At 34.7% G+C, this 25,233-nt stretch overlaps 5 protein-coding genes across 8 annotated transcripts; 2 read left to right on the plus strand and 3 right to left on the minus strand.

Annotated features, from left to right (window-relative positions):
- Positions 1-2,912: 2,912 nt before the first annotated feature.
- On the minus strand, positions 2,913-4,100 carry LOC147381416 (disease resistance RPP13-like protein 4). Its single transcript, XM_086430426.1, has one exon. It carries the CDS (start codon positions 4,098-4,100, stop codon positions 2,913-2,915), a length of 1,188 nt encoding a protein of 395 aa, XP_086286552.1.
- A 203-nt stretch (positions 4,101-4,303) lies between these two features.
- LOC147381417 (disease resistance RPP13-like protein 4) lies at positions 4,304-5,374 on the minus strand. Its single transcript, XM_086430427.1, has one exon. The coding sequence runs from the start codon at positions 5,372-5,374 to the stop codon at positions 4,304-4,306; it is 1,071 nt and encodes a 356-aa protein (XP_086286553.1).
- Positions 5,375-5,816: 442 nt separating this feature from the next.
- Positions 5,817-8,036, plus strand: LOC147381418 (disease resistance RPP13-like protein 4). The gene has a single exon (XM_086430433.1). It carries the CDS (start codon positions 5,959-5,961, stop codon positions 7,633-7,635), a length of 1,677 nt encoding a protein of 558 aa, XP_086286559.1. The 5' UTR covers positions 5,817-5,958; the 3' UTR covers positions 7,636-8,036.
- Positions 8,037-10,235: 2,199 nt separating this feature from the next.
- On the minus strand, positions 10,236-11,887 carry LOC147381419 (aspartyl protease family protein At5g10770-like). Its single transcript, XM_086430428.1, has 2 exons — positions 11,861-11,887; positions 10,236-11,652 (listed from the first exon to the last, which is right to left on the minus strand). The coding sequence occupies exons 1-2, from the start codon at positions 11,885-11,887 to the stop codon at positions 10,447-10,449; spliced, it is 1,233 nt and encodes a 410-aa protein (XP_086286554.1). The 3' UTR covers positions 10,236-10,446.
- A 7,258-nt stretch (positions 11,888-19,145) lies between these two features.
- LOC147381420 (azadirone synthase LFS-like) lies at positions 19,146-25,221 on the plus strand. 4 transcript variants are annotated; one of them, XM_086430435.1, is made up of 5 exons: positions 19,146-19,299; positions 19,433-19,625; positions 22,176-22,253; positions 22,747-22,795; positions 23,941-25,221. In XM_086430435.1, the coding sequence occupies exons 1-5, from the start codon at positions 19,231-19,233 to the stop codon at positions 24,065-24,067; spliced, it is 516 nt and encodes a 171-aa protein (XP_086286561.1). In that variant the 5' UTR covers positions 19,146-19,230; the 3' UTR covers positions 24,068-25,221. The 4 variants fall into 4 exon arrangements, with proteins under 4 accessions (XP_086286561.1, XP_086286560.1, XP_086286563.1 ...); XM_086430434.1 differs by having other exon boundaries at positions 22,744-22,795; positions 23,941-25,218; XM_086430437.1 differs by lacking the exon at positions 22,747-22,795.
- The last annotated feature ends 12 nt before the right edge of the window (positions 25,222-25,233 follow it).

Here is a 25,233-nt window from a genome sequence, read left to right on the forward strand (position 1 = left end):
GCAAAACGAGATGATAAACAATGGTTTATTTTCTAATATAATGGGAGAAAGAGGAGAAGAAGTGGTTCAACACCAAAATTTGAGTGGTCAAAAATGCCCTAATTTTTATATTTAAATTTAATATAATTAGGGTTTTTTTGGTAAAAAATAAAGAAAACTTCAACTACACTATTGCAGCCTACCACCATATAATTACGTCGTTTAATTTTTCAAATTACAAAAATATAATTTTTATTATGTAATCTTTAAAAACCTTTTAATCAATATTTTTAATTACAAATAAGCCCTTTTGCATTGATACATGTAAGTTATGCCACCTTCTAGAAGGTAATAAAAATAGTGATACATTGCACTCTCAAAAGAATGATTTCCTCAGCTTTAATTTGTCATGTATTTTTTTTTTTTTTGGAAGATAAATTTGTCATGTATTTATTTCCTTGTTATTACTTAAGTGATATATTCCTGTAAGGAATTAAGCTCAATCCGAGTTGATTTATGCACGCTAACATAACAAGACCTATTTAAAAAACATGGAATGCTCTTTGGATATGATCAAGACCAAACCCAACAAGTATTTAAAGGATTCCTGATAAGGTCCCAATAATGTGATTTTGGGACCATAATTTCCTAAATTCTATCGCATTTTAAATGTTAATCCCTTTAAATAATTATAAATTTAATTATTTCTCCAAATTAAGAAAGCTAGTGAGATTTTATTGTTAATTATAGATGAATAAAGCGTACGTGAAAGTTATCAAATCACGAAACGAAATCGATTACAATATGCGATCAAAAAGGGAGCATCCAACAAAATCTTGAAGAATTTCACTACCACGTCACCGTGCAGCAGTAGGCCCCTAGTGCTCCGCGGTGATCTCGAGGAATTTTACCTCAAGATTTGTACTGAAATTTCCAGATGCTTCGACCGTTGTAACTAACTGGTCCTCTCGAATCGAATCATCCGAAAAGTCGATCCAATAACTCGATTACGAATGTTATAAATTGGAGGGTTGATTTCAAAAAAAGGGGCTCTGATTTTATCTCTGTCTTTCCATTTGTAATTCTCTGCAATTTTCTTTGGTTTCTTAGTTTTTAAGAGAGAACTCTTGATTGTAGTAAGAACATCAAAAGTAATCTAATCTTTAATTTTTTTTGTAATTCTTTTGTGAACTATTAAAGAATGATCAAAGTGCAACATCATCTTCTCCTTTCTTTTATTAATTTCTGCAACTTTAATCCTTGCGGTGATCGGTTAAACTCTCATTAAAGAAGTCAAGAATGCTGTAGCAAGTTCACTCTATTAACGCTGTTTTAATTTGTTATTTCTGCTTTACATGTTAAGTCTATGAATCTCTTTAGGATAAAATTATCTAACTCATACTTCCAATTCAAGTTTTGATGAACGTTACTTAGATAAGTTCAAGAACACTCATGCTCTGTGATGAACAAAAGCATAAGTCGGATCATCTTGTTTAAATCAGAGATCTTCATAGATACTTTTGGGTTACAATTAATAGTTATATCGAATCATCTTCCGATCCATGAGCAATGACTTGCTACATGGATTGAGTCATATTTAGAAATAATTAACATTATGGATGACTTGCAATGGTAGACTTGAACTCTCTAAGCTCTTCTTCACTAGTTTCAATCTCTCTTTTCTATTGCTAATTTTCATTTTCTATTTTGCTACAATTTTGTTTTGTTTTTAAAACCAATCTGTATTTGTTTAACTCTATTTTGATTTTTAATCCGAATGAACATTTGAATCCCAATTGTCCTTGTGGAATGAATTCGACTCACCCATAGTCCATATTTTAATCTCTATTTTACATAGCAAGTTTTTACAACCGATCAATTCCAAACCAGTTATGTATATGTTGATTCTAAGTCTCTTCAACCCTCCAATACTAAAACTACTACTTCAATAACATAAATTGATAAATACCATTTTTTTTTCTATTGATTTTGTGTACATATTTGTTGTATAAGAAAATATGTAAAAATTAAACATAAAATAATTATGACCATATCTAATAGGAAGAAAATTTGGCTTGTAAGTTAATTCAAGGTCCTATTTGTTCATGATTCAATTAACTCTTTTTGTCAATGGATCTCAAAATAAGGGTATAAAATGGATCAGACTTTATCTGAAATCCAAGTGATCCAAAATCCAAATTTAGTGGCTTTGGACCCTTGGAGTAGATCCAAATAGAAAAGTGGGTCAAATGTATTTTTACATTCAGTGACCCAACTTTGATACTTTTGAAATATCCTTTTCTACAATGTGGATTCTTATAAATAAAAATGTATGATAGTAAAATGTGTACTGATTTTCTAACACCCCCCTCTAGCACATGCCTCCCTACACCCATCACAGAATTGTAGAACATTTGCCTCGGTATACGCATAACCATACTTTTTTTCTTGTGTATCCTAAGGCAAATGACAACCGATGGGGGTGTGAGTCACAGGGGGGTGTCATATTATAACGACTCCACTAAAATAAAATACTAATATAAGCTTGCAAATAAGTAAATAAGGTGTAGAAAAGGAAAACTTTACAGAATTATCTGACCCCCCCGACTCGGATCCAATATTATATTAATTAGTAGGATTCGATTTGGATCCGATGCAAGTCTGGATCAGTTTTAAAATAATCTAAATCTGAATTCATACCAATTAGGGTCTGATCCATTTTATGCCCTACTCGGAAACTTGTTGGAAAGTGTGTACGAATGGACAAGTCCAAGTATAATGGGTGAGGTGAGAGGGATTCAGCATCAATAAATTAAACTCAATGGGAAGCAAAATGTCTGTGTCTCATGGTCACGGCTCAAATAAAATGCCAAAAAGAGAGAATAATACAATGGAGACTTAATTTACAGAAGAATTGGAAGACTTAATATAAATTAAAACAAAGAAGGAAAGAAATACATCACACAGCAATCAAACATACACATATTATTCTTCTTTCTTCCTCCAATTGCAAGTACCATCTTGAGCGTCAACTTTGGACACTCCACAACTCTTAGGCGTTTTAAGTAGGGTATTGCTCTTTGCATTCTAGGCCACTCCTCTTCCAGTTCATACAACTCCCTCAAAATTAAGACCTCCAATTTCCATACCTCTTCTTCATTCATTCCAAAGAAGTTTGGATTCATGTGGGTGATATCACCTTTGTAAATGCCAAGATGACGTAAATTAGGGAGAGAAGTCGGATTGAGTTCTCCTGGATAGTCACACAGATAAAGATCTGAAAGCTGTTGAAGCGGCGGAAGTTCATAATCCACTATCTTTGAGAGTAGCTGATCATCACTGCCAGAGAATGAAAAACCTATTGCTAAACACACCAATTGTGGGAGCTCAGACAACACCTTTAGCTCCCCTTCTTCTATTTTGTCTGTTGTATCGATGTCCACAAGAAGTTGTCGGAGCTGAGTCAATTTCTTTAAACTAGAAAAATGAAACCCATCTCTCCCTATCGAATTCGAAGAAAAACTGAACATAGACAGCTGTTGAAGGTTTTCGATCTCCCTTGGGAGGCATTCTATAGACCAACAACCAGATAACATCAAGATGCTCAGTTTATCCAGAGATCCTAGATTTTTTGGTAATCTCTTTAAATTAGGACAATCAGATAGCCATAAAACTTGGAGGCTTTGAAGGTTTCCAATAGAATCTGGAAGTCTCTCCAAACCGGAGTCTTCTATCACAAGACTAACAAGATGCTGCAATGATCCTATCCCACTCAACCAATCTACTTCAGGGGGTTCAGATGACTCTTGGAAATAAATATTCAAAACCCTCAACCGTTTTAATTGGCATAGTTTTGATCCCATATTTTGAACAAATTCCTCACTTTCTTTTACATCAATCCCTGTCACTGTCCGCAATGATTTGAAATTCATTTCTTCACTAAAGAAATTCATATCCATATTCGACACCATGCCTACTCGACGTGCTTGGCTACTAGATGACTGACCTCCGCCCCCATCACCGATGCAAATAAAATTTTCTTCCATTCCAATCCTTCTAATCATTTCACGTACCAAGTCATGTACTTTAAACGCATACAAATTGGAGCCAAGATCTTCCATATGTTCATGCAGTAATAAACAACGACTAATTAATTCATCAAGATATTCTTTTCCAACTTCATATGCAGACCTTGAGTTTTCCCATCCTCGAATAAAACCCTCACCAATCCACCATGCAATAATCTCGAATAAAGTATTTCATGATCTTCTGGAAATATGGCCAAACACAACAAACATGGTTTCAAATGCGATGGAAGCTCATCCTAACTTAATTCTAGCACAGAAATGATGGGTTCACCTTTCTTATCCAACTCTTCTTTCAAGTTCTTAGATATTTTCCCCCACTCATTGGTCGAACTTCCTTTACTGATCATCATTCCTCCCACAACTTTGATTGCCAATGGGAGCCCTCCACATCTATCCACAATCTCTCGACCGATGTGCTCAAGCTTTGGATCCGGACACTGACCTCCTTCCCTTGCAAATGCTATTTTTGAGAATAATAACCAACTGTCCACATCAGAGAGAAGCTGAGAATGATGTATGCATGTCTGAGTGACTCCCATTGAGAGAGCTACATCTTCATTCCTAGTCGTAACAATGACACAACTAGTCCTTCGGGGCAAAATAGACTTCAAACTATTCCACCATGAGCCTTCATCTGGCCTCCATACATCATCCAGGATAACCAAACATTTCTTTCCATCCAACAACTGTTGTAGTCCCTTCAATTTATCATATAGGTCTATGTTAGCCAAGTCTCTAGGCTCACTGATGCTTTTCAACATATTCTGGATTGAATCTTCAAATTTGAATGTTTGTGAAACAGTCACCATTAAGACATGATCGAAGTAATTCTTCACATCACCATCATTGTGTACCTTTTGAGCCAGAGTGGTTTTGCCGATACCACCCATTCCAACAATTCCAATGATGTTCAAGGACGCATGTGTTTTTAAGACCCAATGCTTAATTTTCTTCGCATCATAGTCCAAACCCACAATTTCAGCATCGTTCACCAAGTCTGGGTATCTCAATGGTTGATTATTTGCTAAATGTTCCTCGTTCAGGACTGAATTTGTAGGAAGGTAAAAACCCATCCTCTCTCTATGATTTCGAATTTCTTGATTTATCTCACCCAGCTTCTTTCCCATTCGATAACGGAATTTCCAGAATGAAGGAGAGCAATAGTGCTTGAATTGTGAAGCTCGTTTTCTTCTTTTGGAATTGAAAAATAACTCACAATCTGATATAATGTCCTCTGCATCATATAGTAACTCTCTAAATTGTCCCACAACTGTCTTAAGAGGTTCTTTGTGGTCCTTCCTTCTCATTTTCTCCACACGTTTGATGTAGCTTTGCATAAACTGAAGCTCTTGATTCACGTTTTTACCTTCCTACAAATTCGGTCCTTCTGAACGAAGAACATTTAGCGAATAATCGACCATTGAGATACCCAGAGTTGGTGAATGATGCTGAAATAGTGGGTTTGGACTATGATGCGATGAAAATTAAGCATTGGGTCTTCAAAACACATGTGTTCCTGAACATCATTGGAATTGTTGGAATGGGTGGTATCGGCAAAACCACCCTTGCTCAAAAGATACACAATGATGGTGACGTAAAGAATTACTTCGATCATGTCTTGCTAGTGACTGTTTCACAAATATTCAAATTTGAAGAGTTTATCAAGAATATGTTGAAAAAAATTATTGGGCCTGGAGACTTGGCAAATATGGATCTATATGATCTATTGAAGGAACTACAACAGTTGCTGGAGGGAAAGAAATGTTTGGTTATCCTGGATGATGTATGGAGGCCAGATGAAGGCTCGTGGTAGAATAGTTTGAAGTCTATTTTGCCTCAAAGGACTAGTTGTGTCATTGTTACAACTAGGAATGAGGATGTAGCTCTTTCAATGGGAGCCACTCAGACACGCATACATCATCCTCAGCTTCTCTCTGATGTGGACAGTTGGTTATTATTCTCAAAAATAGCATTTGAAAGGGAAGGAGGTTGGTGTCCGGATCCAAAGCTTGAGCACATCGGTCGAGAGATTGTGGATAGATGTGGAGGGCTCCCATTGGCAATCAAAGTTGTGGAAGGAATGATGATCAGTAAAGGAAGTTCGACCAGTGAGTGGGGGAAAATATCTAAGGATTTGAACGTAGAGTTGGATAAGAAAGGTGAACCCATCATTTCTGTGCTAGAATTAAGTTACGATGAGCTTCCATCACATTTGAAACAATGTATGTTGTGTTTGGCCGTATTTCCAGAAGATCGTGAAAGACATTCATTCCAAATTATTGCATGGTGGATTGGTGAGGGCTTTGTTCGAGGAAGGGAAAACTCAAGGTCTGCATATGAAGTTGGAAAAGAATATCTTGATGAATTAATTAGTCGTTGTTTATTACTGCATGGAGAGGTGGAAAATCTTGGCTCAAATTTTTATTGGTTTAAAGTACATGACTTGGTACGTGAAATGATTAGAAGGATCGCAATGGAAGAAATTTTTTTTTGCATCAGTGATGGGGGGGGAGGACAGTCATCTAGTAGCCAAGCACGTCGAGTAGGCATGGTGTCGAATATGAATATGAATTTCTTTAGTGAAGAAATGAATTTCAAATCATTGCGTACAGTGACAGGGATTGATGTAAAAGAGAGTGAGGAGTTTGTTCAAAATATGGGATCAAAACTATGCCAATTAAAACGGTTGAGGGTTTTGAATATTTATTTCCAAGAGTCATCTGAACCCCCTGCAGTAGATTGGTTGAGTGGGATAGGATCATTGCAGCATCTTGTTAGTCTTGTGATACAAAACTCCGGATTGGAGAGACTTCCAGATTCTATTGGAAACCTTCAAAGCCTCCAAATTTTATGTCTATATAATTGTCCTAATGTAAAGATATTGCCAAAAAATCTAGGATCTCTGGATAAACTGAGCATCTTGATGTTATTTCGTTGTCGGTCTATAGAATGCCTCCCAAGGGAGATCGAAAACCTTCAACAACTGTCTATGTTCAGTTTTTCTTCGAATTCGATAGTCAGGGATGGGTTTCATATTTCTAGTTTAAAGAAATTGACTCAACTCCGACAACTTATTCTGGACATCAATACAACAGATAAAATAGAAGAAGGGGAGCTAAAGGTGTTGGCAGAGCTCACACAATTGGTGTCTTTAGTAATTTTGTTTTCATTCTCTTGCAGTGATGATCAGCTACTCTCAAAGATAGTGGATTATGAACTTCTGCCGCTTCACCAGCTTTCAGATCTTTATCTGTTTGATTATCCAGGAATAAGGGCACCCGTTTGGCTCAATCCGACTTCTCTCCCCAATTTACGTCATCTTCTTATTTTTGAAGGTAATATTGGTCACTTGAATCCAGACTTCTTTGGAAGGAATGAAGAAGAGGTATGGAAATTGGAGCTCTTAATTTTAAAGGAGTTGTATGAACTGGAAGAGGAGTGGCCGAGAATGCAAAGAGCAATACCCTACTTAAAATTCCTAAGAGTTGAGGAGTGTCCAAAGTTGACGTTGCTCCCTTACGAGGTGGACCAAGATGGTACTTGCACTTGGAAGAAGAAAGAAGAATAATATGTGTGTTTCATTGTTGTGTGATGTATTTCTTTCCTTTTTAGAATAATATGTGTATTATTCTCTCTTTTTAGCATTTTATTTGAGCCATGACAGAGACATTTTTCTTCCCATTGAGTTTAATTTGATAATGCTGAATCCCTCTCACCTCACCCATTATACTTGGACTTGTCCTTTGATCAAGCATCAATATGATCAAACGATTTAATTCTAGATCAAGTGCATGTCTATCCTTTGATCAGTATGTTGAAGATTAAGATCAAGCGATGCCAAGCTATTATATTGACGTTAATCGCACCTAATATTGCAATGTGTGTATCGAAAGCTTTATCGTTGGTATGCATGTTCTTGCTTTCTTTCACCGTTGAACAGACTTTGTACTCTTCTGTGCGTTTTTTGAGCTTCTTTGCTTGTTTCTTCCATGTTATAAAATGAGAGAGTTGCTATTGGCACCCAACTTTTACTTATTACACTCGAATTTCTTAAATCATTTTTAAGGTCCCATTTGGATACACTTTAATATCTAATGCTATAGCATGGAAATTTGCCTCCTTTTGCATCAAGCACTTCCTTGTTTGATCCTTCAAGGTTCCAACACAAAAGAAGTCATTCTACTTTGAAGGAAAAATTACTTTGGATGCCAACTTAGGAACAAATCAAGTACAATGTATATTCATGTCCAACATGAGCAACAAATACTAGATCAGTACTGATTTTTAATTGCGGGGCTAAGACAGCTTTTTTCCTTTGTGGTGGGCTCTGCAAATCAAAGTTCTATTTCCAAATGAATCTTTAAGGTGAAATATTTGGATTTTTGAGTAGTGGATGAGAGAAAATGCTGGACTAGTAACTGCATTTACTCTTGTGACTTCAGAATGGGGTCTTTGAGCAAATAAAAATTTGTCTATCCAATTAGTCATATTTATTGAAGTTGCAAAGTAACTCTCCTTTTATTTTTGTAATTCAGTATGCTTCAAAATCAGCTGGAATGATAACATCCAATACCTTGTTGAAGTCATCCCCTTTCGATTCCCCTATTATTTTGTTGCCTTCTAACAAGAATGTGCTAAATGGTTTAAAAGTAATTCCTAAACTTCGAAGATGATCAGAGGCGAATTTAGAGTGGGGGCTGTGGGGGCACTTGCCCCCACAAGAGTTTTCAAATTCTATGGATTAATGTGTTATTGTGACTGATTTTAGCGGCGGATAAAGAAATCTGGCACTACTGCCCCCATAAATTATTTTTTTCCACTCTTAATTGCCCCTACAACTATTTTTTTTCACTTTTTATTGTCCCTGCAAAAAAATTTCTATTCTTGGTTGCCCCCACATGAACAAAATCCTGGCTCCGCCCTTGAAGATGATCATGAAAATTTTAACTACAAGAAATTTGGTCTGTAGTGGCGGATTATATAATTGTCGAGGTCATGTCATTGAGACAAATTTTGGAGGCTTTTCGCTAGAGTTTCACTCTTGAAGAGCTGTGAAAATAAGATTTTGAACAAAATAAAAAAATCAATAAAGCTTGAGCATCGGGACCCTTCATTCAGGGACATTTTCTATTGTTTTTATTTATTAACTTCTTACTAAATTTAATTCTATCTCATTTATGGCCGAGATGAGACGTCAAAACGAGTTTTAAAATCATATGGCACAAAAAGGAAATCTAAATTCCAAATAAATAATCGATTTTTTATATGATTATTCATGGACGAGATGAATGTCAAAATGAGTTTTAAAACCATATGGCATGAAAACGAAATCCAAATTCCAAATAAATACTCATTTTTTAATGATTATTTCAGAAGGAAAGAAGGGGACCTTGTTGCCTTTTGTAATTTTAAAGTGTTTAAAGGGTATATTGAAGGTCATTTTGAATTAAAATTTTGAAATAATTGACATAACTGGCTGTACATAAAATGGCATCTTTAGGATTCCTTGGATACTTAAAAGCATCCTCCCATTTCAACCATCATTTGCATCACCCATTGTTTGGAATTTTGAATGTTCAAAGCTCATCTTTGATTTAATCAAAAATGAAATCTTGATGAAGAAGTGTGGTAGCGAGCTAACACTTGCTGCTAATATTCCTGAACAAACACAAGTGGTTTGATCTCAATACTTGATTTGATGTACAGAGTCCAAATTTGATTAGAGGAACATGTCTCTATCCAATCCCCATTCATCAACTATTAAACTCCAAGATATGATATAAGGCATTTTTGGGGATGAAAGTAAGCCATTCTATGTACGATAAAATTACTTCGTTTCGACATATAATATTTTGAACAAAATTGGTGGATAGGATATGAAATTATTCTAGTACATGATAATCCATTAATAATTATATGTGTGTGGATACATTATAATATAAATGCAAGAATAAGATTTACTATTTGCCCTTTAGAAAATGGTTATCCAGCCCTTTTGGGTTTCCAATTGGGAATTTGGAAACCTTCATATAATAGGAATTTTAATTAGTTTTACAAATCTGCTAAAATTTAAGTAGAGTTGAGTTTCATTAGAAGACTTTAACAATAATCATGACTAATGACAGGGCCCTTCATATAATATTGATCAAATATAAATTCTAGAACAAATTGGCACAACAACAACTGATCAAATATAAATTCTACACCACAAACTGACAATGAAACAAGCTCTGTAATATAGTTGTTGAAGGTTTTCCATTACTAGTTCTCATTCCAAATACCCGTTTCTAGCCCAAATTCTTATTCATTCATTTTATTTATCTACCTATTCTTAGACTTCTTCTTGCTTTGTGAAAGAGGAAGGGAACAATTCTCATAATTAGCTACAAGCACCTGTCCCAAATCCTATCTTTCCCCCGGCCACATCGTAGACCACCTCCAATGCCCGCTGCTGTGTATTTCCAAGGATAGTCAGGTCATCGGCATTGGTGTTTCCAGCGAAAGCCAAGCAAATCTGTGATGCACTTAATGCATACAATGCCCCAGACTTGTCTAGGTCTACATCAACACCACCATCAAAATGCAACGTTATCTTTGGTGTTGTGAACGTGTTGAACCCAGAAAGGTCATAACATGTGTCCAAAAGTGAATCTGGTGGAGCAGATGGATACTTCGACATCGAATTTTGGAATGCTGACTTAAGTGCCGAATAAGCTGTTTGTGGCAAACGAGTGATTACGGTGCCAGAGTCTATGATGGTCCCCGAAGAGGTAAATGCTGATGGTGGGATTGCTAATTTTTGATCTGCCACACTTATACCTAATAGGTTGAGGAAATAGAAGGATGGTTTGCTCGCTTCTGTTAATAAAGATGTGTATTTGAGACCTGTCTTGGTGGTGGCTCCAAACGCTAGGTAACCGGTGGAGCTTGCTGTTGGTGGGATACAATAAGAAAATATTTTTCCAAACTCTTGACTAGTCTGAGATACAAGTGATATCCTGTCACGTCCAAGGCCAAGCAACCCTGCTGTTTTCCCAAATAATCCTTGGTTCTTTTTACCGCAACCAAACTGGAAATTGGGGAATACATTGGAAGATGTTAGTGTTAATGTTTCGCGTGCAAAGTATCCAATGGAATATGACTGGTCGCCATATCGGATTTGATAGACACAAGTGGTGGAGGAGCATCCAGGTTCACCACTAGTGCCCGACCTAAGCTGGGAGCACTCCAGAGAACTGCAAGAGATATTGGAATAAGATGATGACTTGGAGGGATCAAATGTCAGCTCTCGTTGAGGATAGCAACTGACACATGGTTGGCACTGAATCCAAGTCAAGTCACTGCCAGTGTCAAATACCAATGAAAGGTCTAGCTTGGGCGTACCAAATCCGGTGGTAACAATGAAATTGCCAGTGTCAAAGGAGTTGCCTGGACTGACTGGGATTACTTGCTCTTCAGTGTTTTTTACTTGTGTGGAGATCCTGGAGTGGAGGTAGCGTACACGGATTTGGTCTTGGAGGAGGATTTGGAGGGGATTGATAGTTTTTGTGTTGGCCCTGTGGCTCAGTGGTGCACAAGGCCCCCTCTATGTGAGCCATTCTTAGCGTTGCGGGTGATCGTCTTGTACCTGAAATGTCAATTAAAAGATTATGTTAAATGTGAATGGAGTGGTGGGCATAATGGGGCAAAGTTAGTACAACTATCTTTTAGTTAATATTTCAAAATTAATATCACTTTGAAATTTTTTTTATATATATATAAATCCTTTTAACATTAACTGTGGTGGAATTTACCATTGCACAACATCCTTCATTCACCATTATTTTGAAGATAATGGCAATAATCTTCGCATGAGGCTAGTGTGACTACCTCGGTAAGATTTCAAATCTACTAAGGGTCATAATTCACAACACTCCCCTGTTGCCCCTCCCATCCTCACGCACTCACTCTAGTTCCACTCTCTTGTACTTTGTATTTCAGACTTAAAAAAACATAGAAAATAAAAAATAAAAGAATAACTTTTTTCCATTTCATCCAATACTTTAAAAATGGATGGCCAACTTGCGAATTTAAAATTAAAATCCAACGTTGAAAAATATATAATTTTTTTAATTTCTTCATAGGATTCTTAAAATTTTGTCAACAATATCTTTGTGGCATAGAATCATGGCTTTGAATGTCACACGGATGGGCTGTCGGGAAACTTTCCTTAGTGAGGAAAGACGGGTGCCAGCTAGCTTAGTTGGCAACAGAGTAACATTTAAAACTTGGAATTTTCTATCCTTTCTAGGCTCAGCTCACAGTTGAGGCTCTCCATCAACATGACCTTTGGGATTTGAGTAAAAACTGTTAGAAAAGTCGTAGATGCACTAACAAAAAATAAAACAGAAAGTGAACAAGAAGATTGAGGTGTTATAAGTCATTGTCCTTAAGAGTATATCATACCCCACAAAGACAATATCTCAGTGTAGTTGATTACACGAGGCTAGAAAGGGAGGATTTGCACAGTGGTGCGCAAATCCTCCATAAGCATGATGATTGCGTGTGTCACGCCCGGGTTTTGGTTGGTCTTGTGTGCGAATGGGCCTCCATTTACTTTACTACACAAGTAAAGTATAATGTTATCTAAATACAAAGTAAGTATTTCTGGTAGTCCTTGCAGGACTAAAAGTTATAAAGAACAAAACAAACACCAATCACTCATGTTTTGAAAATATCCGAAATAGTTAAAAAGTACAACAAAAACATATATTAATTTCTTAGAAACTAGTTCCAAACTTCTAGGGATTAACACATATTTTCCTAAGCATACATTTTTCTTGGGAATCCCTAGCATCCCAACCATGGTTTTAAATCTCGTCCGAGAATGAGATGACTCGTTCCAGACCGGGACGACTCATCCAATTTGTCTTGGTATCTCCCACCAGTAATACGGATAGACAAGTCATCTTAAACCTGATGTGTTTCTCAAAGGTCAGTTCATTGTCTCATTGCTGAAGGAGACGACTCAGTCTTGTTTATGGACGAGACACCAAAACGAGTTTTATAACCATGATCCCAACAAGTGATGGAGAGCTCAACCCATGTGTTTGGAATGTGTACTAGCTATCCCCGTGATGATTTCATCGCATGTTTTTGTAATAACTCACCCTTTCGCTTATCATTTAAACATATTAATCTATAAGGGAAACAATGTCTTGGGCATCACTTGCATCATTAGCTTATGTGTTTAGTTACCTTTGGTGAAGGAATCAGAGCAAACAGTTGATGCTAATAGGGATTTGATTTCAATAACATGATGGCTCTTCATTGTCCTTCGCCCTCGCCCACCGTAGGCGTAAGCTTTGTTCAAACAGCAGGAATGAAACAAAAGGAGTGAAAAGAAGAGGAAATGTAAACAATGGAAGAAGGAGGAACCCATAATGGCCATATGAGTCTGCTCTATAAAGCCACTTCAGTCCCCTTGGTCTTGATTCCTGAAAATTATACATAGTTTCATTTATATATAGGTGAAGTGAGGGCATGGAGAGGAAGGCGTCATAGTTGCATTTATTTCAGCTTTGCATTTCTTTCCGCGAGGGCCAAGATAGAAAGAAACAATATTCAATTATAGAAGACTTATGTGTTCATGAAGACTAAGATCATAAAACTGATATTCATGATTTGTCCCAATTATAGGATGACTTCGGAGGTATTAAAACTGGAATTAGCCTAGTCTTTGTGGAGCCTTCTTGGGCACACTTAACACCACATCCACATATATGAGGGCTCCGCTCTAGACTATATTTAACACCAGTTAAAAGGAATCTTTTCTTAAATAAATAGGCTGCAACTTGTATTCGAGTTTACACCGTGTGATCGAGTCTACACCGTGTGAGACCCGCCAAATGATAGAGAATATAAAGTGCCGTGCAATTAGTGTCATTTCCATAGTTTTAATTGGTTGTTTGTGTCTTATACACTACGTTATTGGTTGCTTTTCATATGTTTCACGCATGCATGTGTTTCTGTTTCATACGGCGGGCTATCATTGGCTGCATGGTTTCCATCCAAGAGGACTTGTTAGGGATGCAATTGGGACAGACCAGACCCAATACATGCCAGGCCATGCAGGGCCTTCACAGCATGGTTTTAAATCCCGTCCGACACTGAGATGGCTCGACCAAGTCATCTTTGGTCTCATTAAGCAACGATAAGGATTTGCACAGTGTGTCAACATTCACATTATCTTGCGAGATATCTCAGACGCTATTTTGAAAATCTTGACCGAGTCAGTAAAACTTGATTGAGTCAACCAGGATTTTTGTAGATTTTGATTATAATATTTTAGATTTTAAAATTTTTTGACTTTAAATACATGATTTTATGACTAAAAATTTGCTAATCTATGTTATTTTATTACAAAATTATAATTATTTTAATTTAAATATATGTAAATTAATCAATGTAAACCAAGTTTAATAGGTTGTCTTGTCTGAGACAACTCGGTATCAAAATTACATACTTTTGATGACCGAAAGACCCAATAAATTTCCCATAAAAGATTTTAGAACTATGAAAGAGATTCTCTACAGATTCAAACTAAGAAGATAAAGAGGAATTGGACGTCTTGTTTGCCAAATCGTTCATAACTCCGTTACTTTCTCAAAAGACATGACGGATTTACACAGTTGCACCACTCACATATATCATTTGCACAACTTAGCCGAAAAATATATTATCTAAATGTAAATAAAAAATGATAAACAAATTTACACTTTTTCATTCATTTTCTATTGGAGTAACTAATAATAGTATCTAAATATATTTGTTTCATTTCTTCGGCCATGGTATCAATCCTTCAAATTCATGCAGTACCATTTGTCACAGATTACCACAATAACTAATAGAGAACAAAATAATAAAACCTTGACAAGCAAGGTGTCGATCCACAGGGAAAACGTTGATTTTAACTTTTAACTAAAAATGATTAAGATCTAACGTAACCAATAAAACATGTTTTAGTAAAGATTAAGGACTAAGTAAATATAATGAAAATAGTAAAAAAAGAAAGATTGTAATGTAAAAATTTAGATCAGTCGAATCCACCAAAAATAAACTATCTTATCAGTTTATCTATATTTGCTTTTATCTCGATTCAATCGACAATCTAATGTTGTTGGATCGGAAAGTTAATCCTACCAAGCACAAATAATAATAACTCAGAAATTTGTGATTAAACTTTAATAAGATGAAATAAAAAGACTATATATGATATTTTTTAATAGGGCATGATTTAACTTGAACTTGTCCATGCCTAAATCATCAAAATCATAAAATTATAAATCAAATCTGATGATCTATACTTAACAAATTATCATCACATGCATAAAAATAATGAAACACAGATGCAAAATAAATAAATTTTTTAAGATAATCTTGCTTGTGACTTTATTGAACTCTCTAATGGAGGTCTAGACATAGATATTACAAGAAATATAAAATAAGACAAAAGAGAAAATATAGAGGATAAGAGATAAGAAAAAGGAGAAAATTTCTTCTTTTATTAACATTGATATGAACTATGGCAATACTACTTTGGTTAAAAAGTTGGAATACGAAGCAAAACTAAAAACCTAAAACCAAAAAATATAGAAGAGAGGTAGAGAGAGATATTTTTCTGGCTTTGGTTTGGTCTTTATTTATAAAGCTGGATTAAAGTTTCTTAAATTGAAAATTTCATGTAAATAAAAAGGAGTCCAACTCTAATCCACTTCGTGTTGTGTGATTATGTTGTCAACGCACAATACAAATCTTGAGACAAATTAAATCGATTTCACCAGGCCGTTGTACCCCTTCATCATGCTGCCATACCCATTCACCGTGTCGCAGCTATGGTGGGCCCCATGGGCTTGGATCATTATTTCGGGTCCCCAAGTGCAGTGAGCTTTAGCAATTATCTAAGTTTATTCCTTTATTCCTTGTGCCTTTGATCTATCACAAATAATTAACCAAAATTAAATTAGAGATCAAAATAAATTCGAAAATAACAAGTAACATGGACTATGAATGCATTATCTCTAATTAGGAGATTTAGTGTGTGTTATATCTTCAAAGTACTCCAATACATTTTGTGTTCTTCGACTTTGGTAATCGTCTAACGGTGTTTCCCTATGCTAATAATTCAATACACAGTTGATTAGAAAATCACAGATTTATGGTTTTGTGCACATGCCATGCTAAGAGTGTCAGTTTTGCGAGTCAATTTATCATTAGTCTTTGTAGAAACCAACAAGATTTTGATACCCAATTGTTCAGTATTCCTTAACAACGAATTAATTGGAAGATTGTTCTTCTCACTGCACCAATAACATATTTTAATTTACATTATGCCAATCTTGATCATCTAGTTAGAATTTATAAAATGGGAGGTCCCACACCCACAACCTAAATCTTGATTTGAAGTCCATATATATATATATATGATGTTTAATAATATTCTAGAATATTTTTAAACAAATTTTATTCTTTAAATAATTTAACTAAATTACTTCTTACGGTTGTACCCGAAAATGGTTGAAATTGTGGGTCAAATGCATTAAGTGTCAATTAATACTTTGTAAATTATGTGTTACGAGACGACTCAGGTCGGTTTTTGAAAGCAACTTCATTTTTATCTAGGGAATGCTTCAAACATCGTAGCTGAGTTCTCGACTCTGTTACGTGGCTTATTTATTATATGTGCATTTGGAAGGGAAAATTAATGATAGAATTTGAGTCTAGTTTTACTGGTCAATGCTTTAAAATGAGGAATTTTTCCATGGAGAATGGACAACTTAATAGCCAAAAGCCCACAAATTCTGAAGAATGTACAATGGGATGGCGTCAGACATATTTTTAGAAAGGCTAACAATTTGGCGGATTCATTGGCTTCCTTCGCTTCCATCCAATACTAAAAGTAAAAGGGGATTTTCATGTCTTTAGATATCTTCCTTTAATGTTTCGAAAAGCATCTACGGGCCTCTGGTTAAAGGAAAATTTATCAAAATGGTATAGTTTTTTAACTTATTTATCAAAATGATATATTGTACATTTTATTTTCGAAAATGATAATTAATCATTTTTAAAAATATTTTATTTTACCAAAATAATAAAAATAATAACATTGAAAGAATCTTTTGACATTATATAAAATATATTTTAATATCATATTCAAAGAATCCTTCTAACATTATTGTTTTTATCATTTTGATAAAATAAAATATTTTTGAAAACAGTAAATTATCGTTTTGAGAAATATGACGCACAATATACTATTTTGGTAAATAAGTTAAAAAAAATTGTATTATTTTGAAAATTTTGCCTTGGTTAAATTTACAAAGCCCAAGATGATTGTAATTTTTACATTCTTTTCATACCTTTATAATTAATAAAATCACTTGCTTGCTTTAGAAAAGAAAATTGTATAAAAAGAATTTGATCAATGAACTTGTAAAAGTCAAATTTATTATAGGGTAAAAGGGAATATTCTAGTTACTATCATGCTTATAATTACCATTACTGAAACACTGACTAAAAATCTTTGGATATAGGTGAGAAAAATCAAACACAAGTAACTCAAAAAACTTCAAAAAATTTGTTGGTTCCATTTTGTGGAACAAGTGCATTTAGCATAATTAACAAGCTCCAACTACTTTATAATGGTATGACATTTGGCATTCTTAATTTTTAATAAAATATATTTTTATATTTAAATAACATCTTCGTTTGAGTAGTTTCGATTATTATTTATTTTCATTATAGTTTAAAATTAAGTTCATAAATAATATATCATTTGAATTCCTAATATTATTTGCAATGAATGATGATCAATTTGACGGTTCAACTCAAAATCAATTGGCAATGAGTGACAAGACAATGAGTGTCCAATGTGGGATTAAACTCAACAGGCTCCCACACGTGTGAGTTGGCTGGGCCAAAGCACATGGATATATGAACCAAGTGATGTGGGAGATAAAAAGACTCACTCTGATATTATGATAAATTTGGGGGTCCAACTCAAAACCAATTGACTATAATTAAAGAAGTCCAAGAACTTATAAAGAGAGACTTCAATGAGTGTCTGATGTAGGACTAAACTCAACAAATGTCAATATTGTTCCATATCTCCCATAATACCCCCCAAGAGTTGATGCTGAAAATTATATTGTGATCACCACCCAATATTCAATAATCCTGTCTTGAGTTGACTAGCACCATTGGATCAAGAGATTACAAACCCAAGATGATGTCACTATTTGGTTTTCAAGACACACATGATTGATATATATCCAAGAAATAGAACGACCTAACATAATGTTAAATGAGATTGTTCATGAAGAGCAAGCTTCCAAACAAATTTTAAGATTTTAAATGTTTGTATAATTAATACAAAGTCGGATGTTATAATAAATAATTATTTTTAAACACATACACATATTTATTTTACTTATGTTAAAACCTTTTGAACGAGTTTGGAAGGGTTTTAATTGCACTAGTCAAATCTGATCGACCAAGTCAAAACAAACGAAAATACATATCCAGTCCATTGTGATCGAATCGGATCGATATCTCCATCTGTTTAACATTTTTTTTTTCTTTACTTTTTTTTTTTAATTATTATATTATTCTATTTTATTGGTCAAGATCCATGGGAAAAAAAACACATGATACCAATTGTTTAAATCCAAAATTCAATGGTTGAGATTATCCTTAGAATAAGTATCTCTTAGATTTGTGTTATCAAGATACACATAAATCTTAGTTGTTGGATTTTGTATTTAAACCGTTGGAATCATGAGTTTTCTCATGAGTCAAGGGATCTCAATCCTATTGAAAAAATTTGAAAATATTTTCAAAGTAATATATCATTCCGAACTAGGTGGACATAAGGATGAATATGTATAAGATTTGATTCTGCTTTAGATCAAGGGACATCAAATTATATTCGACTCATTTTTCGGTTCAGATCCACTCGAGGTGTCCAAACCCATTAAATTCGGATATCAGACAACCCGACCCATGCGCTGTATCTGTCACAAATTCTGAGGGCATTTTCGTCTAACAAACACTTTCATTGGTCATCTCTACAGTACTGGAACTGTATAAACAATGGAAATACAAGAAAAAGAACGGAAAAATAAAAATGGCGGAACTTCCTCTCATCGACTTGTGCTCTTCTGATCGCGTCTCGACAGCTAAATCGATTCGTCAGGTTTCTTCTTGAAACCCTAGACTGCTGGATTTATTAGTTTGTGCTCTTCGATTAGTTGAATTTTGCACTAAGTTTTCTTGAAGAGGCGGTTAGATTGAGTTTAAATGATATAATGTGTAAATGTATATTTCAGGCATGTGTGGACTATGGTTTCTTTTACCTTGTGAATCATGGGATTGAGGAGGAGTTGCAAAAGAAAGTGTTTGATGGGAGTAAGAAGTTTTTCTTGCTTCCACTGCAAGAGAAGATGAAATTGATGCGTAAAGAACATAGAGGTTACACGCCCTTGTATGCTGAGAACCTCAATTTTTCGGTGAAATCTAGAGGTTTGTTTTTGTAATCTATACTACTGCTACACTAAAGTCTCTCATTTGTCATTTATGGCTTCTGTTTTTTTTTTAATTTTTTTATTTTAGGTTTAAGTTTGAAGGCGGTGTTTTGATCCCAATTTTCTACTTATGGCTCCTGAAAAGGATTTATATGTCTTTGCCTTTTTATATACAAGCCATTGTTCTCTATTTTTTTTTTCATTGGATGGGTAAGATGGATTTGAACCCTTGAACTCAAAGTTGCTTTGCAATGTGTCAAACCAACTGAGCTATCGGTCTTGGCCCATTTTCTTGTCTTGTAGCGTACAAGTGTATCAATCATGACCGTCCAATTGATGGCTCTAATCTAGATGAGATCAACGCAATGAAAATCACATTTATGCACTTTAGTCCCCCTTCCCACCAATTCTGATGATCTGGATGAGACCCATCAATTGGATACTTTGGATTGACCGAAATGTGTGTCATGTAGTAATTTAAAAAGCCATTTCTATTGTAGTTTCAAGAAAATTCATGTAACTTTATGTAGCATTCGTATTTCAGAATCATGTGTTTGTTTCTTTTAAGCTAAAGTTTAGTTCTTTGTTCTTTATTTCTTTTATGTTTTTTACTATATACAAATTTGTAGTTATGCATTGATTTATTGATCACTAACCTCTTGAAGGTTAAGCATGCTATATCCCTTGTGTTGCATCTGTATTTGGTCACTTTCTTTTTTCTTCATGAGAGTACTTCACTTGTGTTTTTTCCATAGCTGAAGTCAATATTACTTAACTGCCTGAAATGAATTCTTTCTTCTTTACTCTATCACTTTGCCTAACTGGGTCTAGCTGATCAATATGAAGATGGAAGAAATTGCCTCACCTCTACTTTCGGTATTTTTGAGAGTTTTAACCTATCAGCCACCTTTATCAATTAGGGAATCACAACTTTCGAAACTTAGTTTGGAGATGAAGGATTTCATACAAGGACAAGGCTTTTTGATTCTGAAGCTTGTCAATCCCAACATTGATGCGGAAGAGATTCATGAGAGAAAACTGAAATAAAGGTAGTGAAGTCTTGGGATAAATGATTTCGGTTGCACTTCCTTGGCATGATAGTACCACCAATCGGTAAGAAGTTCATGGAGAAGGCAGTGGAGGGTTGGTGACCAAGTAATCGGGTGGTACGGGGAGTAATATTGGACATTCATTCAACATCTATAGTAGGGATTCAGATATGTTGTTTTATCGGCTCTTGAGAGAAAGTAGTTTATTAATATATTGAAAAGGATAGGAAAACTCCTCCCTAGCCTCTCCTGTTTCGCTGTTCCATTCAACTACTTATCTAGAATGATTTCTAATAAAGAACAAACATAAAGAAATTGATCACTCTTAGTACAAGGGGAATTGTTGATAGATGGGATTCTTGGCATTGTTTTCTTTTGTGAGATGAAACAAATATGTATTGCATTACTATGTAAGGAAAGTTACAAAAATAGGGAAAAAATTCCCCAAAGTAATAGGAAATTGCACATTCAATGTTAGGCTCCAATATGATTACTTACATTGTCTCCTCAACACTTCATTACTTCTTTTAGCAAATAGTTGTTCACCATTAGCTAAAGATGAGAACTAGTATTGCAAACTTGCCAACACCACATCAGGCATCCTCCCAATAGTGTTTTATTTATTTATTTATATTTTTATTTATCAGTAAACTTGTTTTTAATGAATTCAGTAATTCGGTGTTAGCAGAATTTGAACCAAGGTCTCTGGTATCATCACCCAAAGACTTTACCACCTAAAATTTCCATTGCTTCTTACCTTAAATTTGGTGCCCACAATTAATTCATCATGAATCTCCAAAGAAGTGTCACTTAGCTAAGTGTTAAGACGTGTGGAGAGTTGTTCCCACATCCCTGGTTCAAACCCACTTGAACCCATACTTCTTATGCTTACCACTAACCATTGACCAAGCATTTACCTATCAAAAAAATTCATCATGAATCTCCACAACCCTTTTCCAGACTTTCACACCATTCATCGTTGTGACCACTTGACTATTCAAAATTTTGATTGGAAACATCAAACTTATGTTCAATGTTGCACATTCTTTTCTTCAACAATAATTTACCAATAAGAGCATTGTTAATAATCAATCTTTTCAACCCATATGCCATATCCATAAAAAATTTATGTCTTTGCTGAGCTTCAAATCTCAAAATATGATTTCTTCACTAACTACCATTCCATAGAATTCTCTTTCAAGAATTTAAATATGCACAATAATTTTACATGCAACTTTGGGAGGATGACCATTTCTTTTATATATATTATAGATTCTCTTTTTTTTCTTTTGCATTATTAGAATCCATCAAATAATTTCTCTCTCTCTCTCTCTCTCTCTCACTCACACACACACACACACACACACACACACACACACACACATGCATGGGCACACACATAGTATTTCATTAACTATTTTTGGTCCATTTTTAGTAAGTCCAACGAAAATGGAGAGAGTAGTCAGACTTGATTGTCCTTTCTTGTGATTGTAAAATAGGTGATTTAAAGGAGGGTTTCTACATTGGTCCAATTGAAGGCGCAAAACAGAGTAATCTGAATCAATGGCCCTCTGAAGGTATTATTTGTACTTATCCTCATTACCTTACATAGTTGTCAAGATATACAAAAACTCCTTTGCATGGAGAGAACCATACTCTCAATTTGTAAACCGTTATATCTTTTCTCACCCTCAAGAATTTTCAGAAGAGGTTATGCATATGAATACATGATCAGCTTTGCATTTATAATTTTTTTGGGCAATTCTCGAGTGAAGAAAATATTCAATAATATGGCTTGTATGCTTGATTTTCTCTGCTCAATTAATCTTTTTAAACTATATTCCTTACCACTTTTATACATTTAGAATGCTAATATTATATTAACTGTATTTTATGTGAACCAGTTTTTTTTCTTAGGAAATTTTTATGTTCTTCATCCATTTACTTGTTGCGTTGCTTGATATTCAATCGAGAATGTTTGTTTAATTTGTAATACATATTTATGGATTCAGTAGCTAATTTTCCCGAGCTCAATGTTTGATGCTGTTTTGGCTATGAAATTTCTAGAAGCTTTACCATCTTGGAGATCAACAATGGAATCTTATTATGAGAAAGTCTTGTAAGTTGGATGTTCCCTTAGGTTTTCCTGTTTCTTTATTGTTGTATGTTTTGCAAGTGTAGATGAAAATTAACCAACATTCTTCTATTGACTTTCGAGCATTTCATTCTTGGTGATATCTGTTCAAATTTTAATAACCTTATGCAACAATGGTTCGAAGGTATAGTTGCTAAATCTTCATAACTCGCTCTTCATGTACGGTAACCTGATGCCTTAGAGAGGTCTGCTTCTATTTTGGTTCTTATACATGTTGCTACTATGGTAGCAGTGGGGATTTTTTTTTATAGCGCGGATTTTCCGTTTTTCATAATCGTACCTTACATGATGAATTTAATGTATTTGATTGGTATAATAACAATACTATTAAGAGCTACTTTGGCTCTTTTCATGGAGACATTAAGAAAGTTTAGCCTATTATACAGTGTCTCAATTGTACTTATGTTAGATTTTGGTATGGGGTTGTATAAAGTAGCATTGTTTCATTCGATCATTCATACCTATTTGAAAGGATCCGGATCCATTATTCATTCAATGGAAATCATTCTTGGATATTCTCAAGATAAAAGTCAAAACATGGCTCTTATGAATGGTTTAACAAAGTGTCAATTACACTCTCGAGGGTAAGTGAAATGAAACATTCGGGGTTTGTTTGAATATGTCTGTATTTTCATTGCCATTGTCTCGGTTTTCCTCATACCATTTTGGTCGATATATCTCATTTTTTTCAACTAGTGGAGACTTACCTCAAGACTGGGCCATTAATTTCTTCATTTGAGAGTTCTTTGCGATTTTCTTATTTTTATTCATTGTTGACTTTATTAGCCATCTTTTTTTATCTTTATGATTCATTTACTCCTATCTTTGAGCATAGGAAATTATTTTGGTTAAACTTATTTTTAGGTAATATGGTTGAAAGACTCATATTGTATCTATTACCTACATATTTGGATAGTTCATCTAAATAGTTTATCTAGGATAAGTTGTGAGTAATATTTAAGCCCAAGACCACTTATATCACTTTCTAGATATCATCAGACTGAGACAAAAATACTGTTTATGCAAATGGTTCCTTCATTTGAGGAGATGAAACTTTTGTGTGTTAACAAGGTTATGGAAATAACAACTATTGGGTCTTTCTTCCTCAGATCTATTGGGAAAAGGCTAATCTCTTTGATTGCTTTGGCTTTGAACTTGGACGAAAGCTTCTTTGAGAAATTAGGGGCATTTCATGAAGCAATGGGATTTGTCCGTCTATTACGCTATCCAGGTTAGAGAGCATTAGTTTGCCTCATTTCTGTTTGTTCGCCTATTACAATTTCTTTCCATACAACCATTTTGTATGAGTACAAAACAGTTTCTTGAACTTGTGTAAGACGTTATTTTGTGGAAAGCTAGTTTATTTTTTTCACCCTTCTTTGTCACTTATATTGAGTCTATCTTATTAGCCTCATACTAGATGATAACTTATTAGCCTTGTACTAGAAGTATGGGCCATCTAACTTATCCTTTGTTGTCGTATATTTTTGTTCTCCTGGTTATAATATTTGATTCTTTTACCGATAAAAAAAATACCATACTTGATTATCTTATAGCCTAGATTTTCTTCCTAAAAAGAAACGTTGAAAAATTTAAGTATCGTCTTTTATACCAAATGTAACTGTTTCCTTCTCCACTGCTAAACTAGCATTAAATTCCTAAACCATGAAGCAATAATTATTTCAGTGCCCAAAGACAGTAAACCATCGAGGTGTCAGCTTGCCCATAAATACACATGAAAGTAGGTGTTTCCTTTAGCATAAGTCACTTTGGAGCCACATGGTTAACATTTTTACACATTGATCCCATGTAAGTTTTTCCCTTCTTTTGTTCAACCCACCCACACACCAGATATCAAATCGTAGCGTTCGATTTGAGTGTTATCTCACCATGAGCCTGGGTCGGATGCTTTTCATCTGGTTGTTGATCACAAAGCTCATGAGGAAAAAAGATCAAATCTAACAATCAGCTCACTTTCTAGGGGATGTTGTATTGCCATATGGCGGATTAAATACATACAGGATCAGTGGGACCAAAGGAATCGAGTTTCTATGACATTTTTTTTATTTTTTTGTTGATGACAAAAAAAAATTTCCATCAAAGGACAGCAACCCTCGACCAACAATTGAGTTGTGAACTCCATGAAAACTGGTAGAAACTTCTGTGTGGTGCTTGACTCGACAACTTTGTAAAATTGGTATGTGAAAGATCCCTTCAGATGTCTAAACTCCAGTCTGCAGGCAGTTCCTGTTAGCTCATTAACACAATTGTCAATAGGGAACCCAACCCTAATAACACTATATTAAAGTTGACAGGTATTTCTTTTTCAAAAAAATGTTCCTAATTTTTGTTGACTTGTGACCTGACAAATTGAAGTTTAGGACTAAGATTGTGGTCAATAG

Source organism: Akebia trifoliata, unplaced genomic scaffold, assembly GCF_017979445.1.
Source record: "Akebia trifoliata isolate Shusen 1 unplaced genomic scaffold, ASM1797944v1 Contig00503, whole genome shotgun sequence".
NCBI classification, from domain to species: Eukaryota; Viridiplantae; Streptophyta; class Magnoliopsida; order Ranunculales; family Lardizabalaceae; genus Akebia; species Akebia trifoliata.